The 25,365-nt window shown below is 52.2% G+C and overlaps 11 protein-coding genes across 11 annotated transcripts; 4 read left to right on the forward strand and 7 right to left on the reverse strand.

Moving 5' to 3' along the window:
• Positions 1 to 1,484: 1,484 nt before the first annotated feature.
• A1O1_05424 (uncharacterized protein) lies at positions 1,485 to 2,698 on the forward strand (the record flags this gene model as incomplete). The annotated part of the gene is made up of 2 exons (XM_007726310.1): positions 1,485 to 1,631; positions 1,940 to 2,698. The coding sequence occupies 2 exons, from the start codon at positions 1,485 to 1,487 to the stop codon at positions 2,696 to 2,698; spliced, it is 906 nt and encodes a 301-aa protein (XP_007724500.1).
• Positions 2,699 to 3,008: 310 nt separating this feature from the next.
• Positions 3,009 to 4,697, reverse strand: A1O1_05425 (uncharacterized protein; the record flags this gene model as incomplete). The annotated part of the gene is made up of 2 exons (XM_007726311.1): positions 3,009 to 4,628; positions 4,683 to 4,697. The coding sequence occupies 2 exons, from the start codon at positions 4,695 to 4,697 to the stop codon at positions 3,009 to 3,011; spliced, it is 1,635 nt and encodes a 544-aa protein (XP_007724501.1).
• A 378-nt stretch (positions 4,698 to 5,075) lies between these two features.
• Positions 5,076 to 6,569, forward strand: A1O1_05426 (uncharacterized protein; the record flags this gene model as incomplete). Its single annotated transcript, XM_007726312.1, has 3 exons — positions 5,076 to 5,184; positions 5,241 to 5,455; positions 5,508 to 6,569. 3 exons carry the CDS (start codon positions 5,076 to 5,078, stop codon positions 6,567 to 6,569), a joined length of 1,386 nt encoding a protein of 461 aa, XP_007724502.1.
• A 442-nt stretch (positions 6,570 to 7,011) lies between these two features.
• Positions 7,012 to 8,195, reverse strand: A1O1_05427 (uncharacterized protein; the record flags this gene model as incomplete). The annotated part of the gene is made up of 3 exons (XM_007726313.1): positions 7,012 to 7,439; positions 7,496 to 8,046; positions 8,101 to 8,195. The coding sequence occupies 3 exons, from the start codon at positions 8,193 to 8,195 to the stop codon at positions 7,012 to 7,014; spliced, it is 1,074 nt and encodes a 357-aa protein (XP_007724503.1).
• A 706-nt stretch (positions 8,196 to 8,901) lies between these two features.
• A1O1_05428 (uncharacterized protein) lies at positions 8,902 to 11,584 on the forward strand (the record flags this gene model as incomplete). The annotated part of the gene is made up of 2 exons (XM_007726314.1): positions 8,902 to 9,552; positions 9,599 to 11,584. 2 exons carry the CDS (start codon positions 8,902 to 8,904, stop codon positions 11,582 to 11,584), a joined length of 2,637 nt encoding a protein of 878 aa, XP_007724504.1.
• A 438-nt stretch (positions 11,585 to 12,022) lies between these two features.
• On the reverse strand, positions 12,023 to 13,746 carry A1O1_05429 (uncharacterized protein; the record flags this gene model as incomplete). The annotated part of the gene is made up of 2 exons (XM_007726315.1): positions 12,023 to 13,482; positions 13,566 to 13,746. The coding sequence occupies 2 exons, from the start codon at positions 13,744 to 13,746 to the stop codon at positions 12,023 to 12,025; spliced, it is 1,641 nt and encodes a 546-aa protein (XP_007724505.1).
• Positions 13,747 to 14,211: 465 nt separating this feature from the next.
• A1O1_05430 (uncharacterized protein) lies at positions 14,212 to 15,080 on the reverse strand (the record flags this gene model as incomplete). The annotated part of the gene is made up of 2 exons (XM_007726316.1): positions 14,212 to 14,961; positions 15,027 to 15,080. 2 exons carry the CDS (start codon positions 15,078 to 15,080, stop codon positions 14,212 to 14,214), a joined length of 804 nt encoding a protein of 267 aa, XP_007724506.1.
• An 815-nt stretch (positions 15,081 to 15,895) lies between these two features.
• Positions 15,896 to 16,327, reverse strand: A1O1_05431 (uncharacterized protein; the record flags this gene model as incomplete). Its single annotated transcript, XM_007726317.1, has 1 exon — positions 15,896 to 16,327. The coding sequence occupies one exon, from the start codon at positions 16,325 to 16,327 to the stop codon at positions 15,896 to 15,898; it is 432 nt and encodes a 143-aa protein (XP_007724507.1).
• Positions 16,328 to 18,095: 1,768 nt separating this feature from the next.
• Positions 18,096 to 19,779, reverse strand: A1O1_05432 (alkanesulfonate monooxygenase; the record flags this gene model as incomplete). Its single annotated transcript, XM_007726318.1, has 4 exons — positions 18,096 to 18,978; positions 19,033 to 19,148; positions 19,281 to 19,505; positions 19,558 to 19,779. 4 exons carry the CDS (start codon positions 19,777 to 19,779, stop codon positions 18,096 to 18,098), a joined length of 1,446 nt encoding a protein of 481 aa, XP_007724508.1.
• A 718-nt stretch (positions 19,780 to 20,497) lies between these two features.
• A1O1_05433 (uncharacterized protein) lies at positions 20,498 to 22,042 on the reverse strand (the record flags this gene model as incomplete). Its single annotated transcript, XM_007726319.1, has 2 exons — positions 20,498 to 21,640; positions 21,692 to 22,042. The coding sequence occupies 2 exons, from the start codon at positions 22,040 to 22,042 to the stop codon at positions 20,498 to 20,500; spliced, it is 1,494 nt and encodes a 497-aa protein (XP_007724509.1).
• A 1,332-nt stretch (positions 22,043 to 23,374) lies between these two features.
• On the forward strand, positions 23,375 to 25,184 carry A1O1_05434 (uncharacterized protein; the record flags this gene model as incomplete). Its single annotated transcript, XM_007726320.1, has 9 exons — positions 23,375 to 23,475; positions 23,525 to 23,574; positions 23,668 to 23,842; positions 23,893 to 24,044; positions 24,091 to 24,469; positions 24,517 to 24,568; positions 24,618 to 24,811; positions 24,860 to 24,968; positions 25,017 to 25,184. The coding sequence occupies 9 exons, from the start codon at positions 23,375 to 23,377 to the stop codon at positions 25,182 to 25,184; spliced, it is 1,380 nt and encodes a 459-aa protein (XP_007724510.1).
• Between the last annotated feature and the right edge of the window lie 181 nt (positions 25,185 to 25,365).

Consider the following 25,365-nt stretch of genomic DNA (forward strand, 5'->3'; position numbering starts at 1 on the left):
TGCACATATATCATCATGATAAGTCTATCGAAGGTTCCTTTTATGGCTGTAACACTTCACCCGCCCTCTTGAAGCTCCGAGACCGATTCCTGATGCATTTGACCTCGAAGTCATCCAACTGCTCCCCCTGCAACCCCTCATTGCTACACCTCAGGAGCTTCTCCTGCGCTGGCCTTGATATGCCGTCCACGGCCTTGAAAATGAAGGAAATGCATGAGAAAACATTCTACACATTTATATACTGGCCTTCTTAACCTCTCGGCCTCATTCGAATTCTTGACCAACGACTTGGGTGCACGTCGTTGTCTGGTGAAAATTTTGCACAAGCTGCCACGCCAGCCTTACACTTTCCATATCTGCCTCATCTGCCTCACCGACTCTAGTAACAAGATCAAATCTCCTGAAAACATGGACACTTCCTGCATGCTATGTACGGAGGCAGATATTACGATGGTTTGATGGTTTGTGAGTCTAGTTGGTAAACATACTCGTCAGTGCATGATGAAGATTGCCATCTCTTCTTGATGTCGTCGTTCACAATGTCTATCAAGTTGCTCAAGCCTGAAGGTAAAGCTTGACGCTTGCTCTCCATCATGTTGATGTTTCACATTGCCAATGTACGATTTTCCGTGTCGGTGCTGATGTGAATAGACAAGTCTATCCAAAGTACTTAGCAGCACCCACCTTCCCACGACCTCACCACGCCATGTCCTTGGGATACTTCCTGACTGTCAGCCTAGCCAGCCCTTAAATCAACCTCGGTGCCTTTCATGTTGGTCGAGAAGAGTCTTGAATATCTTGCAGAAGAGGTTGGCCCTAGGCAGGAGCTCGGGTGCTCAATTGGCAATATTCATCGCCTCGTATCGGTCGGTGCCTTGGTGCGGGTGGGTACCTACCTGGCAGATGAATCTAATAGCAAAGACAGAGGGAACAATAAGAAGAGTCGATTGTGAGGTTCTGTGGCAGCGGTGTATGCCTGTGAGGCTGTGAGAATCGAAGTCGCACTATTGTGTTCTATGCAAAGTGTGTAAGCGCAGGTAGATTAGCAGCTTCTGCGCACCTGCATCGCCTATACCAATCATGCGTGATGCTCAAGGAGAGGACTAGGAGAACATCAGGTACATATGTTACTCTAGCCGAGTTAGGCACTTCTGGTTCCTTTGAGTGGCCCTTCGTGAACACCGTCCTATCCATGTGCTTGGTGGGGTGTTGTATACCGCAGCCAAGCATCATAGAGTTTATCAATTGACTTTCGAGATCTGTCGCTCCCACCATCCAGGAATGGAGGCTACTTATTGCCCAAAAGTGCGAACAGTCATGAGGTGTGTGTACACCGCTACCAGAATTTCTCCGTTCTTGACCATGAAACAATGAAGACATTGGCCCTCTGTCGAACCTACATCTCTCACAGCGTTTCGACTCATCCACACCTCTCCATCCAACGTATCCCGAAACTCCGCCTGTCATCCAGGAACTCCAGAAAGATGGCAACCTTAATAGACTCGATCCCACATATCATCAGGACTGCTGAGGATCCTAGACAGGAAGGTGTCTGGACTGCTCGGCTGAGTAGGATAGACCAGGTGAATTCAAAGATACGTGTATTGAGACTGAGTCTCCCGAAAGATGGGGTATGTATTATTTCTTACTACTCATGAATGGGTTTAAGTCGATGTTTGGACTTCACGAGAGTCTTTCAGGAGGTCAACAAACCAGCCTGCCGCCAGAAGGGGTTTCCTTGGTCTTTATCGGGGTCCTTGTCTGCCTCTCTAGCAAGCTTCTTTCACGAACCTCCCAGCCTCGCGGAGAGCAAGACCTGCCTGCTTACTCGCGAGACATTGCCCATTACGAATGAACCATTGATCTTTGGTCGCCAGTTCTTGGAGAGTCATCCATACTTCTTGTACCATTGTGGCTCACTCGCAGACAAATCTAGTAGCGGCCCTTACGCCACCTCCCAGGTCAATATGTAGACCTGTATATCCCCAACATTGATGTCGTCGGCGGCTTTACAATAACCTCGCCGCCCCAAGCTTCTTCGCAGTCGCAAGAAGATCCTCATATTGAGCTAGCCATCCAGTCTTCTCCCACGAACCCGCCGGCGGCGTACCTCTGGCGGTCGCCACGAGAAATACTCGATTCCGCGGTCTCCTTCAAGGTCGGTGGGAATTTCGTCTACCCGCCTCAGACTTTGGGAAGGGAGCAGCATGGCCGACTGGACAGGCTAGTCTTGATTGCGGGAGGAGTGGGCATCAACCCGATCATGAGCATGGTTTCTGCCATGCATGATACGGGCGTGACAAATACACCTGATGGAATGCCTCGGACTGTGAGGGTGTTGTACTCTTCCAGACGGGAGAAGAACAAACAGGGTGGTACAGAAGAGGTGTTGTTTGAACGAAGACTGAAGGATATTGCGCAGCATTGGAGCGGCAATCAAGATGTGAACTACAAGTACACTTTCTTTGAGACGGGTGAGGGCCACGCAAAAGAGGACGAGCATGGAGGGAATATGGCCACCTGCTACAGGAGGATCAATCATGATGACTTGTTTGATGCCATCGGCCCAGAGAACGGGCGAGGGAAAAGCTTCGTCTACGTGTGTGGGTTGCCGACGATGACGGACGAGTTTGTCGCGTTGTTGAAACAGACACCAGGAATGGATGGGAACAAGGTCCTCTGCGAGAAATGGTGGTGATTGGGCACCAACCACAATACTTTAGACAATGGAAGCAAAGTCCCATGCAATGACTTGACCAAGGCTGATGTATACATGGTTGGTTACAATTGGGAGGAATGGGTATCATTGCCCAGTTCAGCCGTCTACCCGTACGTGTTTTCTTCTCTGCCTCGTACTATATCGCGTACGTCGCACCATCCAAAGAACGGGAGTTACACCAGGACCGTGTTCAGCCCAACCGACGCCGAACGCCATGCGAAGGGACCTCATGTATGCTATCGTAGAGCCCGTAGCCAGGTCACTTGAAAAGAACAGCGCCAGCGCCACGTTACACGTCAACAACAACCTTCCCTCCATCGACGATGATGTGTTCATCGATCCGCTTCTCAGTGTCACCCCACTCGAGCCGTTTCCATGTCGCGATGCGGCCTTCGTTCATGTCAAAGTCGAAAAACCGCACCCGCCGATGATAGCCGTAGTAGCCACCGTATCCGCCGAAGCCGGCGCCGCCGCCATAGCACATCCACAGTGCCGGCTGCTTCTTCTCTTTGTCCAGCGCGGGGAGACAGTAATCGTTGACGTGATCGTGACCACAAGAAACTGCGACGACGCCTTCCTCGACGAGCGCATCTTTGAAGTTCGAATTGTAAGCTGGAGCTGTTGGCGGTTCGGTCCAGTTGCCCACCCACGGTAGCTGGTCGGGATTGCGGTATTCCGGAAGCGGAATGTGGATGAACGCCAGATCCATATGGATATGGGTGTATTCTTTGTGCTTGCGCTTCAGCGACTGTGAGGTGGATTTGAACCAGTCGATCTGGGATTGCTTCAGCCAGTCGTAGCCGTGGTATTGGCGTTCGTCGGGCGAGTACGAGTGTGTGTCGAGCATGTATAGAGTCAGGGCGGAGTGGGCGGTCGAGCCACGACCGAGAATCTCCACGACATAGTTGCCGACTCCTTCGACATCTTCAGGTCCAGCCGTGGAAAGGGAATAGGGGAGGCCGTCCATAATAGCCATCGATCCCGCGCGGTCAAGGTTGCCTTCGTCGTCGTGGTTGCCGAATATCCCTGCGTAAGGTATCTTGTGTCGGGCAAACATCTCCGAGTATTTGAAGATGGCCGTCTGCGCATCCGGTGCCGTCTCGCCATTGACTTGGTCCCCCGTCAGCACGATAAAGTCCGGGCTCTCTTCATCAATCATCCTCTCGATGAACTCGAGCGTGCGGGGATCGGCTTCGCACTTTCGTCCTTCGGGCAAAGCGTCTCGACATTTGCCCAGACCCGTCGAAAGGTGCAGATCCGCTGCTTGCATAATCTTGAATTTACCATCTTTTCGGATTCGAGGCACCGGCTTCTCAAATTTCTGTAGTGCCGGTCCTTTCCTAACGGTGAGCCGTGGCTCGGGTGTATCTGCCTCCGCGTCGATGAAGAGGCCGAGATCCTGCACTCTCCAGTTCGACCGTGGATCAACCGCGTCTGCCCCGAACAGGACGTCGACTCCGGTCACCACTTTACTCGGGTCGTTGCTCTTTGGCGACTTTTTAATCCAGAGTCCCGCCGGCCGCGACTCCCATCTCTCGTTTTTTGACAAAGGATCGATAGTAGGTGGTTGTAGGCGGCCGATCTTGATGTCGTGGACTACCTCTTCATGCGGCTTCAGATCATCTTCCCGTTTTCTCTCGACATGGAGGTACGCTTTCGATACATAACCACTCCCAAGATACAGATCTTTATCGATCCGGTGCCAATGTTCCGAGTCGATCGCGCAACGACTGAAAGGGTTGATCGACGAGCAGGTCACGACAGTCACATCCGTGACCATAAACCCGGGATGATGCGCAGGCAGATGATTGTGAATGGCGCTGGGAAGGACTCGATATCGATTGTCAAGGAAGAAAACGACGAATAGCACTATTGATAGTAATACACCAAGCTGAATACCAGTGCGCACCTAGGAGTATGGGTTAGCAATATGAGACGGGTGAAGAGGGCGGCCTTCTCATACAAGTCTTCGGGTCATGCTAGCATGTGGATGAGACCACGCCCTGGGCGTGGACTCTGTAAAAGGCGCACGCCTGTCAACAGCAACGATGTACTAGTATCGAAGAGTCATCCGAGCAGAGCTTCTGGAAGCGGTGTCGGATGTGTGCAGTCACAAAGAGTGTGTTACACGACTCTACCACCTTTCGATTCTGTCTCTACCGTGATCTTCAAGATGTTGCCGCAACCCTGTTCAAGAAATCTGGGGTTTCGGCTGACTTTCCGTATTCTGCCAGCGCGCCTAAAAATGTTCGGGATCGTGGTTCAGGAACCATGAACCATGCTTATGATGGACACCAGGTAGTCTCTTCAGCAGCGGAAGAACAGAGGCCTGTGAGTGCTTGGGTGCGGTTGTGGGATGTCCGGAGTTCTTCAGTATCTGAGAAGGACTTTCGGTTTCTCGAAAGGTCGATATACCAAGGATGTTCTGACTCAAGTTGCTGCGAAGGACTTGACGCGGTTTGCGGGTATGTCTCCCTCTCCTTTCGTTTTGGTAGTTGGGGTTCCCTCTGACTTTCCCAAGAGGGCGATAGAGTGCTTGTGGACGGGTTGCGATTGACGGCTCCTCTACAACGGAACACGAAATCCGAATTCCAACATGGAGCACTCCCGCACAACGACGTTATCGGCAATCCAACTTCGCCCTCTTATGTCCGCTCAGCGAAGGGCGGCCTGTACAAGGTCGAATATCCGTCCCTGGAACAATACGTCTCACTTACTCCGAGACTCGTGACGCCGGTGAGCTCGAAGCTGGACGCTGTTTAGGCGGGCAACGGCTTACTGAACCAAGGTTTATTCGAACTACGCCTCTACAATCGTGTCTCAACTGGACATACATCCGATCCCTTTTGAGAGGGATGCTTCCTCGCAGCGGCTGGAGATCCTAGAAGCAGGTACAGGGCATGGGAGCCTCACACTCCACGTTGCACGAGCGATAGCGGCAGCAAATCCTCCTCCCCCAAACATCGAAATGCCCCAGCTTCGACCAGTTGATCCTGAGCGTGCGGAACTGGCCGACAAACGAGACATACAAAACACCCTTGTTGAAGCCTGGAATCAATGGAAAGAGAAGCGGCGCGCCGTCCTGCATACGGTGGAGAAGGTCGTCGCGAACAGATATCATGCGGAAAAGATCGTGCGAGGTTTCCGCCAGGCGCTATATTGGCCTCACATTGATTTCTACGCCGGAGACGTGAAAGAATGGATCGAAGAGCAGTTGAAGTTGAGGCGCACTCGTGACTGGAACCCCTTGGCGAGAACCGAAGACAGGTTCCTTGACTATGTCTTGCTTGACATGCCTGGCGTGCATAAGCAGCTCCAACATGTCCATCCTGCCATGCGCGAAGGGGCGAAACTGGTGGTCTTCGTGCCATCTGTCACCCAGATTGGGGACTGTGCTCGAGTGATCGAGGAAGGATCGCTTCCGTTGACCATGGAGAAGGTCCTGGAATTGGGAGAAGGTATTAGCAGCGGCCGCCGGTGGGATGTGAGGATGGTTATGCCACGACGGCCTAAAAGTGCTCCCAAATCCATGGTGCCTTCGTCCAACATCGATTCCGAGTTAGGCACCGAGAAGCCTCCCGCTGCTGAAGTGGGAGACGGTGACATTACGCTTGCGCAAGACTCGGTCGACAACACCACGATCCCCTTATCAGATGAACAGCAGGACGAGCCAGTCATGGTATGCCGTCCCCTAGTGGGCGAGCGCACGTTTGGTGGCGGCTTTATCGCCCTTTTCCGGAAGACCTCGCCCGAGTCTGCGGCGTTGGCGGTCGAATGGCGGCGTGGCCAGACTGGTATGCGGCCCCCCTCTACTCATGGATCTGGTCCCAGGCGAATGATTCGATGCTAATTATGTGCAGGGTGGTCCAGGAAGCGCAATCGATGAACGTCGAGGCCCTTCCCAATGGCTTGGAGATGTAGAGACTTGAATGATACATCGCTGTACTGTCTACTCTACGTTGGGCATCACTCTGCCGCAAATGTCGCAATCGACGGAACGCGAGCGTGCCAACGGGATAGACCAGGAGGATATAAAGCTATATTCCACCAGGCGAAACTAAAATGCACCCTGTGTCCTGAATAAATCGAGTGAGCCATGATAGGCTCCCTTACGCCTGAGATGATGCTGATAGATTCCTGCCCGTAGCAGCTACTCTCTGCTACACAACGTCAGCCAAACCCCAATCCTTCGACACAGCCCATCTGATGTTAGCTCTGCTTCATGAAAAACGGCACCTGGTAGCTCGTCTCGTCCCCACGGAGGACAATAGGTGTTTTGAGAAGCCCGCCACTCATTTCACACTGGCGGGAATGGCAGCTTTGGCCTTTTCCAGCACGTTCTCTGCGACGGGCATGGCCCTGCTCTTCAGGCCGTCGGCCAACGGCGCCGTGTTTGCTTTCACTTTCTCCGCAACAGCCTTCAATTTCTTCTCCTTGACCGTCCGCATATAAGCGAAAAGGAGTATGAAAAGAATCTCGACTCTTTCCTTGGTCATCATGAGAAAACCTTGTACCAACAAGCCCTTGACTAGTTGAGGCCCTATCCCCTTGAACAGAGCAAGTGGCCCTTCATGCTCGATGATGTAGGCCATAACCTCCCCAAAGCTTTTGAAGGGTTTCCCTTCGCGAGCTGGCGGAGGCCGTGATTGAAGACCAACCTTTGCGACAATTAAGGGTTGGGTAGTCATGGTGGCTATGGACTTGGAGAGGGCTCCGAGAACTGATGGATTGTTAGTGAAGGTTTGGAACCAAAGTCATTGCCAGAGATAAACTCACGGAAAGCCTCCCAAGGACGTAATCTTTCCCTTCCTGGATACAAAATGTCTTTCAAGCGCTGGTAAGCGCCATAAGTAATTGCTGGGTTGACACACAGCACAAGCGAGGCCTTCAGTCCTCTCCACAGTCCGCTCAAGCCGTCATCGCTATGAACCACCTCTTTTCCTGTTTCCCAGAAGCCCTTCTTGTGGCCTTTTGGCTGTGTTTGCTGTCGTGTGGTGATGACTGCGACGGGGATGGTGAATATCTGTGCAACGGCTCCAGCCACAGCTCCCAACCCTAGCTCGACTGCCGTGCCCGGGTGCTGGCCGGCGATCGTTTCGTATTTGGTGTACAGGCCTCGCACCACCGAATACCAGTAGAAGTATGCAAAGTTCGTCGAGGCCACGCCGAGAAGTGCCCCGTGGAAACCCGAATACAGACCCTGAATACCCTCGTGTTCTACTATCTTTTTAATGGCGTCCAAGGTTGATTCGTAGTGATGCTGTTCGGCGGTGTGCTGCACGGGTTGGTCCCGCTTCTTGATCTGGACTTGTAATCTCGTCTTAACACTGTAATCAAATCAGTCAAGAGACCTTCTTCCCACAACTTTCAGATGTTCGTACATGTCGAGTGGATATACTAAGGCATTGGCCAGCACGGCACCTGCGGCACCTGCGACGGCACTCTCCCATGGCGCCAGATCTGAAGGCTTCGACATGTTCACCGGCGATCGAGTCTCACAGCTGCGCTGAGGCAGACGCCACGATATCGTCCTCTGAAACAAGCTCTAAGTGCTTTTGGTGTACAGGAGAAGTAGTGACGTAGCGAGACACCGGCCTGTGTGAAACCGGCAGCAAGCACTGCGATAGTCGACTGCGGAGAAAGATGGCGGAGGAATTAGGGAGACGGGCAATGTGGTCGGCAGGTCTGAAGGCTTAGGCGAGGGTAGATTGGTAGTGTAGTGAGAGGAAATGGATAGCTACCTATGTAGGTACGTGAGAGCAGGTATAAGGCTAGGAGAAGATACTCATGATGGAGGGATCATTGACGAGATTGATTCTCATGTCCCCCAATGCTGCAGAGGCCGGGGAGTTGCGCACGGGGAGGATCTCATTAGCGAATGGCTCCCGTGTGCAGTTGGACACGCAGATGCCGAGGTTGTGGCCATTCCATCCCTCTTGGTCCGGGCCAACCTCCAAGTTTGGGGGAGGCTGAACCCTGGCGGTGGCGGTGGAACCCCGGCTGGTTGCCGACACCGACATTTGGCCCGCGGGAAAGATTACCGCGGAGCATGCGCTGCGGGATGCAGACGGCGGATCATACGGCCAATATAGAGTGATTTCTCTCGTATACTACGTACCCTTGTACTTCGGTCGACAACCATTACTAGAGGTGCTTTGCTCCATCGCTGCGCGTCCACTGCAATGGAGCAGAAGCGGTCGAGGTTGGAGATCCAGGCACTTTCGGTCGAGCAGACAATACCTCGCAATTCCACCAGCAATGCCGCCCTCGAAGCCACCATCAAAAGTGCCGAGCTGTACCTTCAAGCCCTCCGCCTCGCCGACAAGCCTGCCGATCGAAAGAGAATCGATGCAAAGTGTAAGCAACTCTTAGCACAGGCGGAGCGGCTCAAATCAAGTCAAGATGCCATTACTTCCCCAGAACGAAAAGAACGGTCGATCGGGACCCTCAAAGCTCCCGCGCCATCTCGCAAACTCACAACAAGAGAGAATATCATTCTCCTAGAAGGCGCCAAACTACACGGCTTCGTCTTCAAGCCATGGACTAGCGCCCCTTCTCTTGATGAATTCCAGCTGGAAGATGGCGGACAGCCTTTCGTTGATTCCACTCCTCTTCCTCTGTCTTCGACGCAACTAGGGTCGTTCGACGGCTGGAAGCGGCCACATGAAGCCCTGTCTCATCTTACAGTCAATGGAAAAGAGCAAATGTCATCTAGCAAAGCCATAATGCACTTGACCGAGGCGATGGATCTTGTCCAGGACATGACATCGGACTGTTCAGTGGTTGCAAGCTTATGCGCAGCCACGTCCAGAGTAGAACGTGGTCACCCAAAGGTAGGCTCAACTTTGACTAACGTGTGTCTTATTGACACGTGCTCAGATTCTTCGTTCAATCGTGCATCCGTATGACTACGAAAACGACCGCATCTCCCTCTCACCCAATGGAAAGTACGTTCTCAAGCTGTATTTCAATGGCTGCTGGAGACGGGTCGAGATCGACGATTATCTCCCTACATCCAAGACTTCGAGAGTGCTTCACGTCATCGACCGCCGTCACCCAGGGCTACTTTGGCCGGCGTTGGTTGAAAAGGCCTATTTGAAAGTGCGAGGCGGTTACGACTTTCCCGGAAGCAATTCTGGTACGGACCTTGCAGTACTGACCGGATGGATACCGCAGCAAATCTTTCTCCACGATGAGGGCGTCGAAGCGGACCATCTTTGGGAAGAAATCGTCACGAATTTTCGGAATGGCGATGTCTTAATCACAATTGGAACCGGGAAAGTACCCCGGCGTGAGCAGAAGCATTTGGGACTTGCAGCAGAACACGACTATGCGATTCTTGACTTGACTTCAGAAGGTGCCACAAGGGAAATGCTGGTCAAGAACCCGTGGGCTGATGGTGATGTGTGGCGAGGCGCAGCGAGAAGGAGGCCGAATCGAGATGGCGATGATGCTGACGATACCACAACTGGAAGCAACGGAATGATGCCAGGTACCTTCTGGATGGATTTTAACAATGTGTTGCAGTACTTCGAAAACATGTACATCAATTGGAACCCTGGTCTGTTCTCGCACCGGGAAGACCTTCACTTTTCGTGGCAACAAGCCCGTCAGTCCGGATCGATGGACAGTATCCTGGTCGACAACCCACAATTCGCCGTCACGACCTCTGCTGACGGCGAGCTGTGGTTACTAGTGAATCGCCACTTTCGGACGGGAGATTATAGCCAAGCAACTGCCGGAAAGAACGGGTATATAAGTCTATACTTGTATTCTCGCGACGGGCACAGGGTGGTCTCCAGCGAAGGTGCGAAGCTGCGTGGACCATTTGTGGATTCCCCAAATACGTTACTGAGGTTCAAGGCCACTGCCCGGGCCATCTACACCGCAGTGGTTGTCGCTCAAGATCTGCCGGCTGGAAAGCTAAACTTCACCATCTCAGCCTTCTCCAAGAGCCCCGTCGTGTTGTCTGACGCTCAGCTCAGATACTCGCAAAAGCACAGCCTACAGTCAGCCTGGACGAGGACAAACGCTGGAGGCAATTCAGATTCGCCAGACTATCTCTCTAATCCTCAGTTCCGATTCTCTCTCAACGCACCACAAAAGATCGCGTTAGTCCTTCGTGTTGCCGAGCAAGTCGGAGACAAGTCCGCTGAGGCTGATATCCATGTCAAAATCTTGGTTGTCTACAGCGATGGTTCCAGGATCACCCGTCTACGGCCCCGAGACGTGCTTGCACATTCAGGCGACTACCGTCGAGTAAGCGCTGTGGTCGAGACAGAACTCGAGCGTGGCACCTACACGGTGATATGCTCGACATTCGACCGTCACCAGTACGCCAATTTCAGCCTTGGTCTGTACTCATCCTCATCGTCAGACTCGCGGGCTTCATTCACCCAGCTTCCCGCGGACGGAAGCGGGCGGCTGAGCGTGAAAAGCTCTCCAGCTGTCTTCAGCAATGGCGCGAATCGACTTCTAGCGCCTTTGATGGTGTCGAGGATGAGCCGGATGACTTTTGTCGCGCGCCATAACACTGGTAGCCGCGGTGGCAGTGCTGCGGCAGCGCACAACTCTTTATTCAAGATGACCTTGGAACAAGGTCAAGGCCCGTACAAAAACATCATTGCGAGCAGTGAGGGCGACCACGACGAGTTCGCCACTGTGGCCTCAGGTTTGAGAGTGGAGGATGTCGATTTGCAGCCTTCCATGGGCGGGCCTGGGACTGGTGGGTTGTGGCTGGTCCTGGAGCGACTGCCGCAAGGGGGGCACGACCCGGAAGAGTGCTCTAGAGATGAAGTTCTGGCGGTGGAGATCTTTACCGACGAGAGAGTCGAGCTTGGTCCCTGGGGACTGGGAGATGGCTGACATACATGACATGACTTGGATCGACTCGCACCCTAACTTGACGGATGAAGACGACGAGGGATATGAACAACATCTTCTGGCTACCAGATCAAGCACCAGCTCCCAGATATGTATCAGACCCGGTGTTGGACAGTTGTTTAGTTAAATGCCCTGGACGACCGAGCATAACCGACCGACTCTTCTCCAGACGACGAAAAAGCAATCAATGACCGTTACCTCACATTATATTGACGTTGTTCATTCCAGGCGAGAGAGGAAGCGGCAGCACCTAGTAGATATACACAGTTTCAGGCGTCAGAAGATTACTACGCCGGTCAAGGTTTCAGCTTCCCGTTTAGAAAGCACCCTCCTTTACCCCTGTTGACACAGATTCCTTCCGTTTTCCGTTTTGCTTTCTCTGTAGTTTTCCTCTTTCATTACCATCCTCCAATCTAGGCATCAACCTGCCTGTTTCATAATCAACCCCTTCAACCCCGGCACCAACCCAGAATCGACAAACTGCATGCCCAACCCCCTAGCCCGACCCAGAAGACTAGACAAGATCCCGTCCCCACCACCACCGATCTGATACAACGAATTCAGCGCATCGACCCCACCAGCCATCAAAAGCCCCTTCCCAAACCGATCGGCAGCATACCTCTCCAAAGCCAACGGATCGCCCAGATCCATCCCATGCTCCACAGCATACGCGACCATCGCCGCGAGAGCCCGCGCATCAGCCAATCCCAGATTCAACCCCTGTCCGGCAAGCGGGTGGACGGTGTGCGCGGCATCCCCGACCAGCGCGACCCGCGGACTCACCAGACTCGCGGCGTGGCGGAAGCGCAGTGGGAACGAGGCCAACGAGCCCTCCTGCACGCTCGTGACGATCGGCGGCTGTCGTGCAACGGGTGGCGCGGAAGTATGTTGCAGACGCCAGCGGAGTTCTGCATCGTGTTCTTCAGGAGCTGTCGGTGGCAGGGTGAATAAGTAGCTTATATCAGGCTGCGAGAGACGCAGAGCTGCATTGATCATCGACACCTGGCCTAGTGGAGAGAGGGATTTGAGGTATGTCGCGTGCCGCGGCGTCGTGGACCACACGAGTGAGGCGCGGTTGTTGGGCAGTGGAAGAATCGCGATCGGACCGCCCAACTGTGGCAGGAACCGTTGGTACGCTGTTGCGCGGTTGGGGAGGGGGTCGTCGGAGAATAGGTCGAAAGAGGCGTCGATGTTGCTGTTGCTGTTACTGTCGGAGTTGTTGCTACCGTCGACAGGTTGGACCGATAGAGTCGCTACGACGCCGTGGCGCTGGTAGTCCCATCCGTGCGACTCGATTCCTGCGAAAGCGCGGACGGGCGAGTTGAATCCATCGGCGCCGACAAGGAGCCGTGCTGCGATCGTGGTGGCCGAAAAAGTCCCTTTCCCCTGCGAGCTGGCGGATTCGGATTCGGATTTGGATTTCGATTCGAGATGGAGAACAGGCCACATCGATAGGTTGAGGCCCTCAGGATCGTCTTCGCCCAAGGTGATGCGCGCCACGTTCGTGCTGGAGAACAGAGCCGTTTCGGCGCCGAGCTCGGCGATCAGCTCAAGCAGACCTTTGGTCAAATTGGCGTTCTCGGTCATGGTCGCCACGGTCTGCGGCGGAGCGTTGTAGCGCTGCGCGTCGGCGCGCCAGTCGAATTGCAGCGTCGCGTCGTTGGACGCGTCCCAGACTTGCATCTCGTCGTACGCTTGCACGCGCGTCTGGTCGACGTGTCGCCACCCCCCGGTCTCCTCGAGGAACGAGACCGACGACGGCGTCAGGCTGCTGGCGCGGTTCGAATATTGATCGTCAGGCAGGCTCCAGTGGCGAGTTCTGGACAGATCCTGCGTCTCGATCAATGCTGTTTTCAAGTGAGATGTGATTGGTGATGATTCTGTGAGGTGTGGTCAGCTCATATGCCCGTTGATGGATCAATCGCTCGGGCGGGGGAGAATAAGCTGCAAACGACGAACGTACTCAGAGCAGCGAGGAGCGCCAGCCCAGCTGGTCCGCCACCGACTGTTACGACATCGTAGATCTCGGGCGTGGACGAGATGCCGGTTGCGAATCGCCTTCGTTTCGACGGGTTCAACAGGGCTTTTCGACACTGTGCGCAAATCAAGAGGCGGCTGGTCGTTCGGGGTAGACTGGCAGGCATTGCCGGGACCGGGTAGTAATAGTTGACTCGTTGCAGCTGTGAGGGAGCGTCAGCTGCTTGCGTGGAATGTTGAATTGGGTAGTGGAAGCGGATGTTGTTGTCAATATAAGAACAGCAATACATGAAGCTCGAGGTGGAACAGCACTTTTATATCCTGCCTAATTGGGTTTAGTGCCGTTGGTCACCTACAGGTTGTTGTAGTACAGAATACAGAGTAACTTCGATCAGGCTCGACCATTCGAGGTCATGTAGCGGAGAGCATGTCTTCCGAGGCTGGGCAGGGAGCAGAAATGTTGAAAGCTTTGAGTCTGTTGTTGTAGAGGAGTTATGCAAGAGGATATCCAGATTCTTGTACATTGGTGGAAGTTATATACAATGGGCCTAATCTCGAGGTGGTGTCACCCTTAACCACCAGGGCATAGTGAAAGCGTCCCTGCGCCAATCTCGCTGCTTGCCACAAAATCCTCAAGTTCGAGACATCTTGGATTTCACAGCGACCCGACAGTAAGAGCCGTCGACATACACCAGACAAGAAATCGGCGTGTCGGAAGACTGATCATAGAATGCGCCGACATCGTGGAAAACATGATCCACTTCGCCGAACAAGACGACATGGTCTCCTATCTCGACCAGCTTGTCCTGCAGGAACCGGCAATGCAGTCGAAACGGGACCACCAGATCGCCGGATTCCTTCTCGAAATGGAGGATAGGGGGCATCCTCTTCAGATCCGGCCGGACGTCGCTGACGAGCGCGAAGCTCTCCAGCTCGCCGCTGTCATCATGGAATGGGTAGCTGGCGTTTCCCTTGGTGAATTTGGAGGCTATCTTGTGTGCCTCGTCGGCGTCTTCGGAGAGGAGGTGGACATAGAAGTGGCCGGAGCTGCGGATGGCGTCGAAGGTGGAGGAGATCTTTTTGATATTGAACGAGACTACCGGTCGAGGAAGCAAAGCGACAGTGTTGAAAGATGATACCGTTGCTCCACGCCATCCTTCAGGACCCCCCTCGGGACTGTGACTTAGGTCGGTTGCAGTGATGACGGCCACTGGATAGGGCACGTGGCGCATCAGCCGTCTGACCGCATCAGACAGGTCTCCTGGTTGAGAAGTGCTCGATTCAAGTTCGGAATCGAGTTCGGCGGTCCTCTTAGCTGTTCCTGACTGCTGTGGTGGAGAGGTGCCGTAGGATCTTCTCCCACCAACGGTTGACGCGGGCGTCTTCAGACAGGGATACGAAGAGTGGTGTCCTGTGCTGACTATATGTGGCTCTGCTCTGCGCAGACCGTCGTCAACACCGCTGGATCGGCGGCAGCGTCTTTGGAACTCTTGTGCTTCATGATGTCAGCTATTTTTCGTTCAATCATAAGGCATTCTCGGAGTCGTACGAGGCAAAGAAAGTCGCCGCAGCCCAAAATAGACGCGGGAGATGTTGGCAGAACTGCCACGGCCGACAGTTGGTGTCATGTTGGGCTGGCAATGGCTACCGCCTCACCAATGCCATGGTGGGTGGATAGAAACCTTGGCCGTCCGGACGCTGAGGTAGACAAGAGGGATGGACAACTCAAGGAGGTCAAAGGCTTTGTCTTGCAGCAGCACCACCAACAGAACTTCTACACAACTACGTACAATAATGAAGTTGGGTTGTTGGATCGATTCCAGGCGTGAGCTTCGAAAATCTGGCTCGCATCACGTGGAGATAAGCTTATCGCCTCGACATATGATCATGTATATTGCCGCCGCTTTTAGAATGTTAAATATACCTAGGTTGATTTGTTTGGTTGCTGGTCTATGCAGGGAAGTCGGGGTTCAACCCGTTTTCATTCTTGTATCTCCAGCGACAAGCTGCAACTGTTCCTTCAAATGGAAACGTTCAAATTATGCGGAGCTGGCCCTCCATTTCCTAGAAATCCCACGAGGTTGCGACCGTCGTGGTTCGATCGCATATGAGATGAAAGGCTTTGGAAAGTGCAAAAAGAAGCAGATTCGAGTGAGTTTGCTCCAGTCAGGAGCGCAAAGACCTTCTTGAGGATGTCAGTCTTCTCTCGTTTCGCCCCAGATGCTGCGAGACGGGAAGCCACTCACCGCAGATGGCGGCTCATGAGACCAACTGCTTCTTCTCCTTCTCCTTCTCATCATCACCCTTTTTCGGAACTTATGCATCGTCCTTGTCTTTACTGCCCTGCGTGGGCTCCTGATCAGATGCTTCATCATCCGACTTGGGCAGTGTAAGTCCGGCGAAATAGCCCCGCCAGAGGAACATGCCATAGCCGACCAGGATCGCAAGGAGAAGGATGTTCAACAACCATTTGGCTATCCTGCCATAGGACAAGACCCAACTGGCCAGCCATTGCATGGCGGGCGTGACTAGCTGCTGCCGTTCCTTCGCCAGGTCCGGGTTCACGCTCAGGAGGACGCCGAGTATGGCCAAGAGGATCAAAAACAGTAAAGCAACGGTCAGGACTTGGATGCATGCCAACAAAATCGCAATGTCCTTGGTGGTTGTCAGGACTTCAAAGCCCGCGGCCACGAGCGGCGTTACCTGTTCGAATGCTGCATTGATTTCTCGTGAGTATGGAATGCCCATGATGAATAGACGTGTATAGAGTAGGTAGCGGACTGCTGCTCTGCCCCGAGAGCACGACAGATCAACAGATCAACAGATGAACAGATCAGTCACGTCACCAAACCGTACTCCCAGGGTCAGCTCCCCTGTCGCATGCTTCTTTTCGGCCTAGTACCTGCCCCTTCCGGCTGGCCGCTTGTGTAAAGGCACTAAGACCTAAGAATATAAATAGGGCACGCTTTCCTATGTATTCGATGAAGTCTGGACTAATCCGTCCACCATTCTCTATGGCCGGATATAACTTGGAACATTTCAACTGTAGTAGTTGTGCAGATATTCTCACTGGATGACGTCCTAACATACCTAGCCGTCGCACATGATCTCAGGCAGCAGCGCTAAATTCCTTGGAAATCATTCTTCCAACTTGCGAACTAACAATGCACTGATTTTCCTTCTCCTCAAGTCTCTGCTTTCATCCAAAATGGCTCGGATCACAACTCTGTCTCAGCTCCTTCGTGCTTGAGATCCAGAAAAGCTGATTACGTTGGATGAAGCCGAATCTGAAGTTAGCATTGTCCGTAAGCTATTGCCCCCTCTTTTTGAGCACGCCGATGGCTCGCTCTTACGGAATTCGGTATCTAGCCGACCATAGGTGAAGGACTTCCACTCCAGTAACGGCTTTATCGACAGTCTTCGCTCCTTCAATGAAGACGCGAATGGGACGACAATTACATTAATGGAACATCTCGAGATATTTGCGAGCACGGAACTGTACATACACTTCCAGAAGAATCTCAGCGAGCACAAGAAATCCTGGGAGAAGACTCTAGATCTTGAGCCGTCGTGGATCGCGATGATCTCTTCGCAATGGCTCGCGCTTTCATAGCAGCTCTCGCAGAGTTGAAGGATGATCTTCCGTGGCATCATGTTTGCGAAAGAGTTGGGAAGTTTTCTCTACTTGCTGGCTGTCCGAAGACATTTCCAAACCCTTTTGAGACCATTGACGCGCTGCGCGCCATGAAAGTTAGCACCTTTTCCGACAGCCGCGAAGTCAGGCTATCAGCGGAGATTGAACAACTTCGAAGGCAGATGAAAGAATACGAGGAGAGGCACCGCAGCCAGAGCCGCATTATTGCAAATTTGAGCTACCGATATCTCCTAGAACATCTCCCAGGTCCAGCTCCAAAGAACGTGTCAAACACAGCCCATTGGCAGGCATTTTGGAGCCAGGCCTTGCAGAACGCAAGTCGATCAACAAATCATCCGCTCTCAGTACTTGGGCAACGGTTCGGCAATGACAAAAGGATGATGTTCCAGATTCAGGAGGTTGGGAAAGGAATGTATGGAACATTAAGTACGAATATTCACCACTTTCGGGGGGTTTACAACGTAGAGCCAAGTCAATGGGATGAATTGCCCGGTGCAATTCTACAGGCCTTGTCTCCAACCAACTTCAATGCCGATGGTAGCGTTGATTGGAGTTCAGAACAAGCTCGCTACTACTAGATGATCTTTCTTTGACAATATGAGGCAGGATCAGGAACATCTTCCCCTCCTTAGTAGAGATCTAGTCCCTTAGATCTTTTTCTATTCAAAATTATACTATTTTTTCTAATAAGTTAAAGTTCCTTATTAAGATTTAATATAGTTTTTATAGCTTAGTATCTAAAATCTATACACGGATTACCTAGCTGCTATCTATACCTTTATACTAAAGACAAGCTGGCAGAGTATAGACTTACAGAAGGCGCGAGGACGGACTGCCCCCTACCAAACTCAAGTTGACTATCTATGCCTCTGCTGGTGCTTTCCAATGATACGCCGCAGCGGGATGGTCTGCTGGTGGATGAGTGAGGCCAGCTTTTCCATAAAGGTTCTCGCGATATGTGCCACCCGGAACGGCATAATCATCCCAGAACAATCCCCGCTTGCGCAGCACTGGAAGTAGATGATCAATAACATCCTCAAACGTCTGGGGGAACAAGGCATAAGAGATGTTGAAGCCGTCGACGTCTGCTTCTCTCACCCATCGCTCCATCTCATCTGCGACATGTTCTGGGGTACCGATGACCGTCGCTCCTGATCCGCCAATCTTGATGTCGTCGGCGAGGGCTTTCTTGGTCCACTTGGGTACTCCTGGGTGCGCCTTCGCCCAGCCTTCGACAGCAGAACGGGCGGCGTTAGACTCGACGTATCGTAGTTCTTCATCGTCATCGTACTGCGCCAGATCTATACCGGTCCAGCCGCCAAAAAGGGCCAGAGCACCTTCCTCGGAGCCATAAGAGAGGAGTTCCTCATACTTTGCTTGAGCTTCTTCCTGGGTCTTGCCAATGATCGGACAGAACATGGCAATGAACTTGATGGACTGGGGATCACGTCCGAACTCCTCCTTGGCCATGGCTCTGATATCTGCAATGTTCTTTGCCACGACCACGGGGCTATAGGCACCGACGAAGACAGCCTCTGCATGCTTCGCGGCAAACGCTTTGCCTGCCCTGGAGGTACCGGCCTGCATGATGACTGGTGTCCGCTGGGGTGATGGCTGGCACATATGGGGACCGGGAACCTTGAAGTATTTACCGACGTGATCAATCGTGCGAACAAGAGAGGGATCTGTGTAGATGCCTGTCTTCTTGTCTAACTTGACTGCATCATCACGCCAGGACGATTGCCTGACAAACTTAGCTACAGGTAACAGCAGTAAGACCAGAGAAACAGAGGCTTACCAGAGCTTGTACACCACCTCAGTGTATTCCTCGGCGACATTGTAGCGTTCGTCGTGTTCAGCCTGCTTCTCGAAGCCCATGTTTCGGGCGGCCGTATCCAGATAGCCAGTAACAACCTGTCATGTCGTGAGCCGAACTGAATCCCGAAACTGTGGATTTACCAACTTGGTCCTTAGACCCTGGCAGGGAAGGTAGAGGTCACGGGAAGAGGAAGTAGATGAGCGTCGCAAGGAATAGAGATTTCTTACATTCCAACCAACTCTCCCACCGGTCAGGTGATCCACTGTACTCAGTCTGCGTGCCAGATGATACGGCTGTTCGTAAGTGACAGAAACTGTCACAGCGAATCCAATACTCTCCGTCGCGGCTGCCATGGCTGGAAGGACCGCAACAGGCTCATGGACGGGCCATTGGGCTCCTGTAGCGATCGACGGGGCTGGATTGCGTGGTCCTTTGTATACATCTTTCGAGCCCTATGATGAGCGAGTCAGCCGAGTCGACAACCAGTGGATGTGTGTAACTTACGAGCGAATCGGCAATGAACAAGCCGTGAAATTTGCCTTTCTCGAGCAACTTTGCCAGATTCACCCAGTGCTTCAGGGTGTGGAACTCTGACGAGTGGTCGTCGGGGTGTTGCCAAAGACCGGGCGATTGGTGGCCACTACATGAGCCAACAAAGGCGTTGATGATAAGCTGCTTTTTGGCACCACCTGTCATGCCGTTGGCATCTGTTTGACCTTCGGCCATGACGTTGAACTGTGGAAAAGGAATTTCCAAGTCAAGTGTCGAGGTGAACAAAGGGAGGGCTTTGGTATGAAAGCCAAGCTGGATGATGCAGGAACCGAGAGACTACGGTCCCAAGAAGTCTATGGTGTAATGATGAGTGGTTGAAAAACAAACCTTCCTGAGACGTAAGGCCGGACTACTAGTTTTGTGTAAAGGTACCCTCGCGCAAAAATCCATAGCGTTGTCGGATTCTGATGCAAGAACAGCCTCCAAGCACGCAATGGGCTACCGTCTAGTGCCCCAGCCTGTCGTGGAGATTCTGCCGCAACATTCAGAAACGGCCATTCACATCGGGCTTAGTACCTATCGGAAGGGCAGAGTGTGGGCTTTGGCTAGTACAGTAACTCGTATCTCCAGACACGGTATCTTCATGTCCCCACATCGCTCCAAGGGGGTGGGTCAGCCTCACGAATATACCTGGTATCCGCGTGGTGACCAAAGGACCTTGGAGCCAGCCGTTACCCGAACCCTGGGTCCTGGGATATACACAGTGAGATGGATAGGAAGCTCTCCCCCCTTTTTCAACACTGCTGTTCCAGGATGACTTTCTTCCTCTGAACGCTGCGTCAAGCCGCTCAACAAATCTGCCCAAGAAAGCAATTACAAGTATGGTTCGGACAAGCACCATCTGGTTTTGGGTATATCAGAACCTAAAAGTCGGGCCTAGGTATAACCAGCCTCAAGAGTCATCAACATCTTCCTTGTAGTTCGCCCATTTGAATTTACTAGCCGGATGGTCATTCCTTAGTTTCGATTGTCCTGCCCCGTAGACTCTCTCTCTCATTGTTCCCGACTCGCCCAAAGGTGCATATCTCCCCCTCTTCCTCAGTTCCGGGACCAGAAGGTTCACAATGTCTTCAAAGCTCTCGGGAGTTATGATGTAGCCAAGATTGAATCCGTCCACATCAGCCACGTCGATCCATTCTTCAAGCTTATCGGCAACCTGCTCCGGCGTCCCTACTGGCACGTGTCCATTGTGTCCAAGTGAGATCATCTTCCCGATATTTCGTGGGGTCCAGGAAGGGATCTCAGTGCCAGTGTATTTAAACGTGTCGATTATCGATTGAATCCTGGCGTCGATGCCGTCGTCCGTAGGTTTGATCTCGGTGTCAAGGTCATATTGACTGAGATCAATGCCTGAGTTGCCTGAAAAGAAAGCCAATCCTGCTTCGGGGCTCGCATACTTGAGCGCGTCTTGATACTTCTCGTTTGCCTCTTCAGCGGTTGCTCCAATGATAGGGGTCAAACTGGCAAAAATCTTGATCGATTTCGGATCCCGCCCGGCCGCTGCTGCCTTGGCTCTAATCTCCTTCACACGCGGTGCAAGCATAGCTGGCGAATATGCAGAAACAAAAACCCCTTCGGCGTGACGAGCAGCAAAGTCCATCCCGGCAGAAGAAGCTCCAGCTTGGAACAAGAACGGCGTACGTTGCGGAGACGGATCCAGGATATGTGGCGCATCCACCTTGAAGTGTTTCCCGTGATGGTGAATGGTGCGGATCTTATCAAAGTCGGCGTAGTTTTCGTTCTCCCTGTCTTCCACTAATGCGTCGTCTGCCCAGGACGATTCCCACAGTTTGTACAAGACTTGTAGATACTCGTCTGCAATCTCATACCGCAAATCGTGCGGGATCTGGTCGATCCCAACAGCTTTGAATGCCGATGCTTGGAACGAAGTGACCACATTCCATCCGATACGGCCCTTGGTGAGGTGGTCCAGCGTACTAAGTCGCTTTGCAAGGACATACGGCTTCTCAAAAGATGTTGAGCTAGTAATGGCAAATCCAAGTCTTTCCGTCACGGCAGCCATTGCAGTGATTGGCTATACTCAGTCAGTCAACGACCTGGAGACCACGAGCACAGATATACTCACGACCGCTGGATCGCCCATAGGCCAATGGATGCCACTTCTCATAGCCGTCTCGGCGCTGCCTTTGTAGACATCGATACGCCCGTACGAATCGGCAAGGAAAAGCGCATTGATGTCACCCTTCTCAAGCAGCTTCGCAAGATTAGTCCAGTAGGTTAGGTCTCGTCTCTTGGTCGACGCTTTATCTTTTGGGTTTCTCCATTGCCCATGCGACATATGCCCAACGGTGAACATATCAAATGCATTCAGTAAGATGCGCTTTTTGGGGGCGGCGGTGGGCACCTGCTCAGGCACGATGCGGGTTCCATTGAGTGTGCTCTGAGAAGCCTTGCCGGGCTCAAGAATTTCTGTCATATTGAAAAGATGATCAGAGGCAGATGTTAGATTAACCTTTTGGTCGAGACATGATGGTATGTGTTATATGGAGCAAACCACAGTACACAACAGGGTGCTGTACTTGGCTCTTGTCACGCTTGGAACCAGTTGCATGCTTCCCTGGCTAATGGGTACCAACCCTGATTAGAAGCTCACAAACCATTGCACCTAGTGGAACTACATATGTACCTAACATACAAGTACACAGGGGTAATGAATGTATCGCAAGCCTGAGATTGCAGTTCGTGGGCTGCGATCAAATATCAATTTCGGAGACCGGGACTTCTGGTCCCCAATCATTGCCAGGACTTCTGGCCCCCGATCATTGCTGGTGGCCTAGAAAGTTGGCATGTTGCTCTCGCAGATCAACGTCCAACTCTCGGTGAAGGTCACTTAGCTCTCTCCATAGCAAAGTTCCAGGTCGAATGGATAGGATCATTGATCCACATTGACCCGCTATAGTGTTCATATCTAAGCTAAGATAGCCCCGATATGGTCAGAGCTCCACCCTGTTAGATGTTGTGATATGGCGTCAGATAGCGCTAAATGCTACCCTCGCTGTCGTCGGTTGGTGTGATATGGTGTGATATGGTGCGATATGGTGTCAGAAGGCACCGTCGCTGTCGCCAAACTATCAAATGTTTTGACTCACCTACTCCTAGTACTAAGGAAAAACACATCTGGGTCGCACGGACGGGTCGACAAGAATGGCCGAGTCGTCTTCCGGGGCTCTCTATTATTCAGCTACCTCCAACCCCCTGGAAGCAATAGAAAGGATGCATTTTCAATGGTTTGAACACCAGGCACAGCGCCCGTAAGCACCGAAACCTGACCTGCGTCGGTCTGATCATTTGGATTTTGTATGTGTAACTAGTTACCTTAGGATTAGGCGTAGGACAGACGTTCTATCATCTGGATCTAGAACTTGAAGCCTCGGACAAGGGCGAATTTTCCGTCAAGCTTACTTTTCCGCAAGCTTGATCACGCCTTGTCCATCGTCGAAGGCTAAGTACCATGGAGAAGGATAAACTAGTAATCAGAATTGGTGAAAGCCCCCACAGATGCCTACACTTGTACGTGACCGGTTCATGGCAGCGTGCAAGTGGAGCTTTCTACGAGCAGCTTCCTAATACCAGGTGTTCGGTCCCTCTACCTCGCTGACCGTGCCTTTTTACCCGATTGCTACTCCGGATTTTGCTTTTCGGATGGTGCTACAAGTATAAATACAGCGGCAAGTATAGGCCCTTCCTTTGAGTCTTCTCAGATTTACCCACACCGAGATCCTGGGACGACATTTAAAAGTCAATCACCATGGCTTACTCAGACGAAGACCCTAACCCGAAAACCTTCTGGCAAATTATCAAGTTCGTCTTCGACTGGTATCCTGCAGCCTATCCTGCCGAGGAGAAAAGGTAAGTGTAGTCACTTGTATCGAGAAACTATTGAGTCTGATGAGATTAGGTTTTTGAGAAAGCTTGATTGTTCGATTCTCATATATGCATGTCTTACCTGTAAGAGAACTCCAGCCCTACAGGACGTGCCGTACTAATCAATGCAGTGTTTGTGAATAACATTGGTGTGTAAACGCGCCCAGTCGCTGCCAGCCACATCAACTCACTTTGGTTCAGATTCGAGCAATATCAGTAATGCCTACGTCAGTGGCATGAAAGAAGATCTTGGATTGTACGGCAACGAGCTAAATTACTTCAATATCTGCTACTACACGACAATGGTGGTCTTCCAGATCCCGCTGGTCTTTCTCCTGTCGAGACCCCTCGGGTGGGTGGCCCTAGACTATCCGGTGTTTTGCGGAGCTGACTTTTCTCCAGGGCACGATACGGTTTTGCAATCCTCTCCGTCCTCTGGGGAGTCGTGACCTTCTGTCAATCTGCAGTGACGAACGTCGACCAACTCTACGCGCTCCGAGCTTTGGTCGGCCTCTTCGAAGCACCCACCTTTGCTGCGACACATGTCGTCCTTGGTCTGAACCCTCTCTGCATCAGTCATCTCTAAATCCTAACACCTAGCAGGATCCTGGTATCGGAAACCGGAATTATTCAAGAGAGCGGGTGTCTGGTTTATCAGCCAGTCTCTCGGACAAATGTTCAGCGGATACCTTCAGGCAGCTGCCTACACAAACTTGGATGGGGTTCATGGCATGGCTGGATGGCGGTGGCTTTTTATCATCGACGGAGTCATCACCATCCCTATTGCCGTGCTGGGTTTCTTGGTCTGGCCGGGAATTCCCCAAAGCCGAAAGGTCTTCTATTTCAAGGATGCAGAGATCGAGCTTGGCAAAAGACGAATGCTTGAGTACAAGGCAAAAGCTCCTGGCAAGGTTGACTGGGCCATGCTCAAGAGAGTCATCTCAAGCTGGCATTGGTGGGTCTTTGTGCCTTGCTTCATGTGAGTATTACTACAGTCAATGTGGGTTTCAACGCTGACAGAAACAGATTCACCGTAGAAGCTCTGTATCCTACTCTATACATGAACCTTTGGCTCAAGGTACGTTGTGTACCCAAGGTACTACTATTGGCGGTACTAATGACTTTAGGCGGATGGTTACAGCGTCGAGCAAGTCAACAATTACCCTACAATCGCCTCTGCTGTTGGTATTGTGGCCTCTTGGCTGGGAACTACACTTGCAGGCGGCGTCATCGAGCCTTGGATCATGTTCGCTATAGGATGCACTTCTTCCATCTTTGGAGCAATTGTCATGACGGTTTGGAACGTCCCTAAAGCATTCAAGTCTGTTTCCCTCGGCCATCTTCTTAACATCCGGTGCTGACTCTTTAGGTTCTTCTCATGGTGCATCATGGGCGTTTTCACAATGCTGAGTCCGATTATCTGGTCTACTGTCAATGTCGTGCTCAAAGGCGACGCGGAAAAACGCTCGATCGTTATTGTAAGATGGTCTTTCCTCTTGCACGCTTTTGACCTACTAACAGATCAGGCATCAATGATGACCTTCGGCTATGCATTCTACATCTGGGTGCCTCTTCTTCTCTACGCCACTGTTGATGCACCACAGTGGAAGAAGGGCTGGCCTGCATGCATTGCATTCAGTGTCGTGATGTTTCTGCTCTTTGTAGTGGCAACACTTCTACATCGCAGAGAGTGAGTAGACCCATTCTAAAGGTCTCGAACAGTGCTAATAAGAGGACAGTCTCCGCCGAGAAGCCTCGGACGCAAAGAGTGACCACAGCGCGGAGGGATATATTACTGAAGAAAAGGGCGTAAACACTAGACTCAACGTGATCGACGGGGCATAGGATGCCGGAACGGAAAAGTGGGAATATTTT

Source organism: Capronia coronata (genome assembly GCF_000585585.1).
Source record: "Capronia coronata CBS 617.96 chromosome Unknown acBCG-supercont1.4, whole genome shotgun sequence".
Lineage (NCBI taxonomy): Eukaryota > Fungi > Ascomycota > Eurotiomycetes > Chaetothyriales > Herpotrichiellaceae > Capronia > Capronia coronata.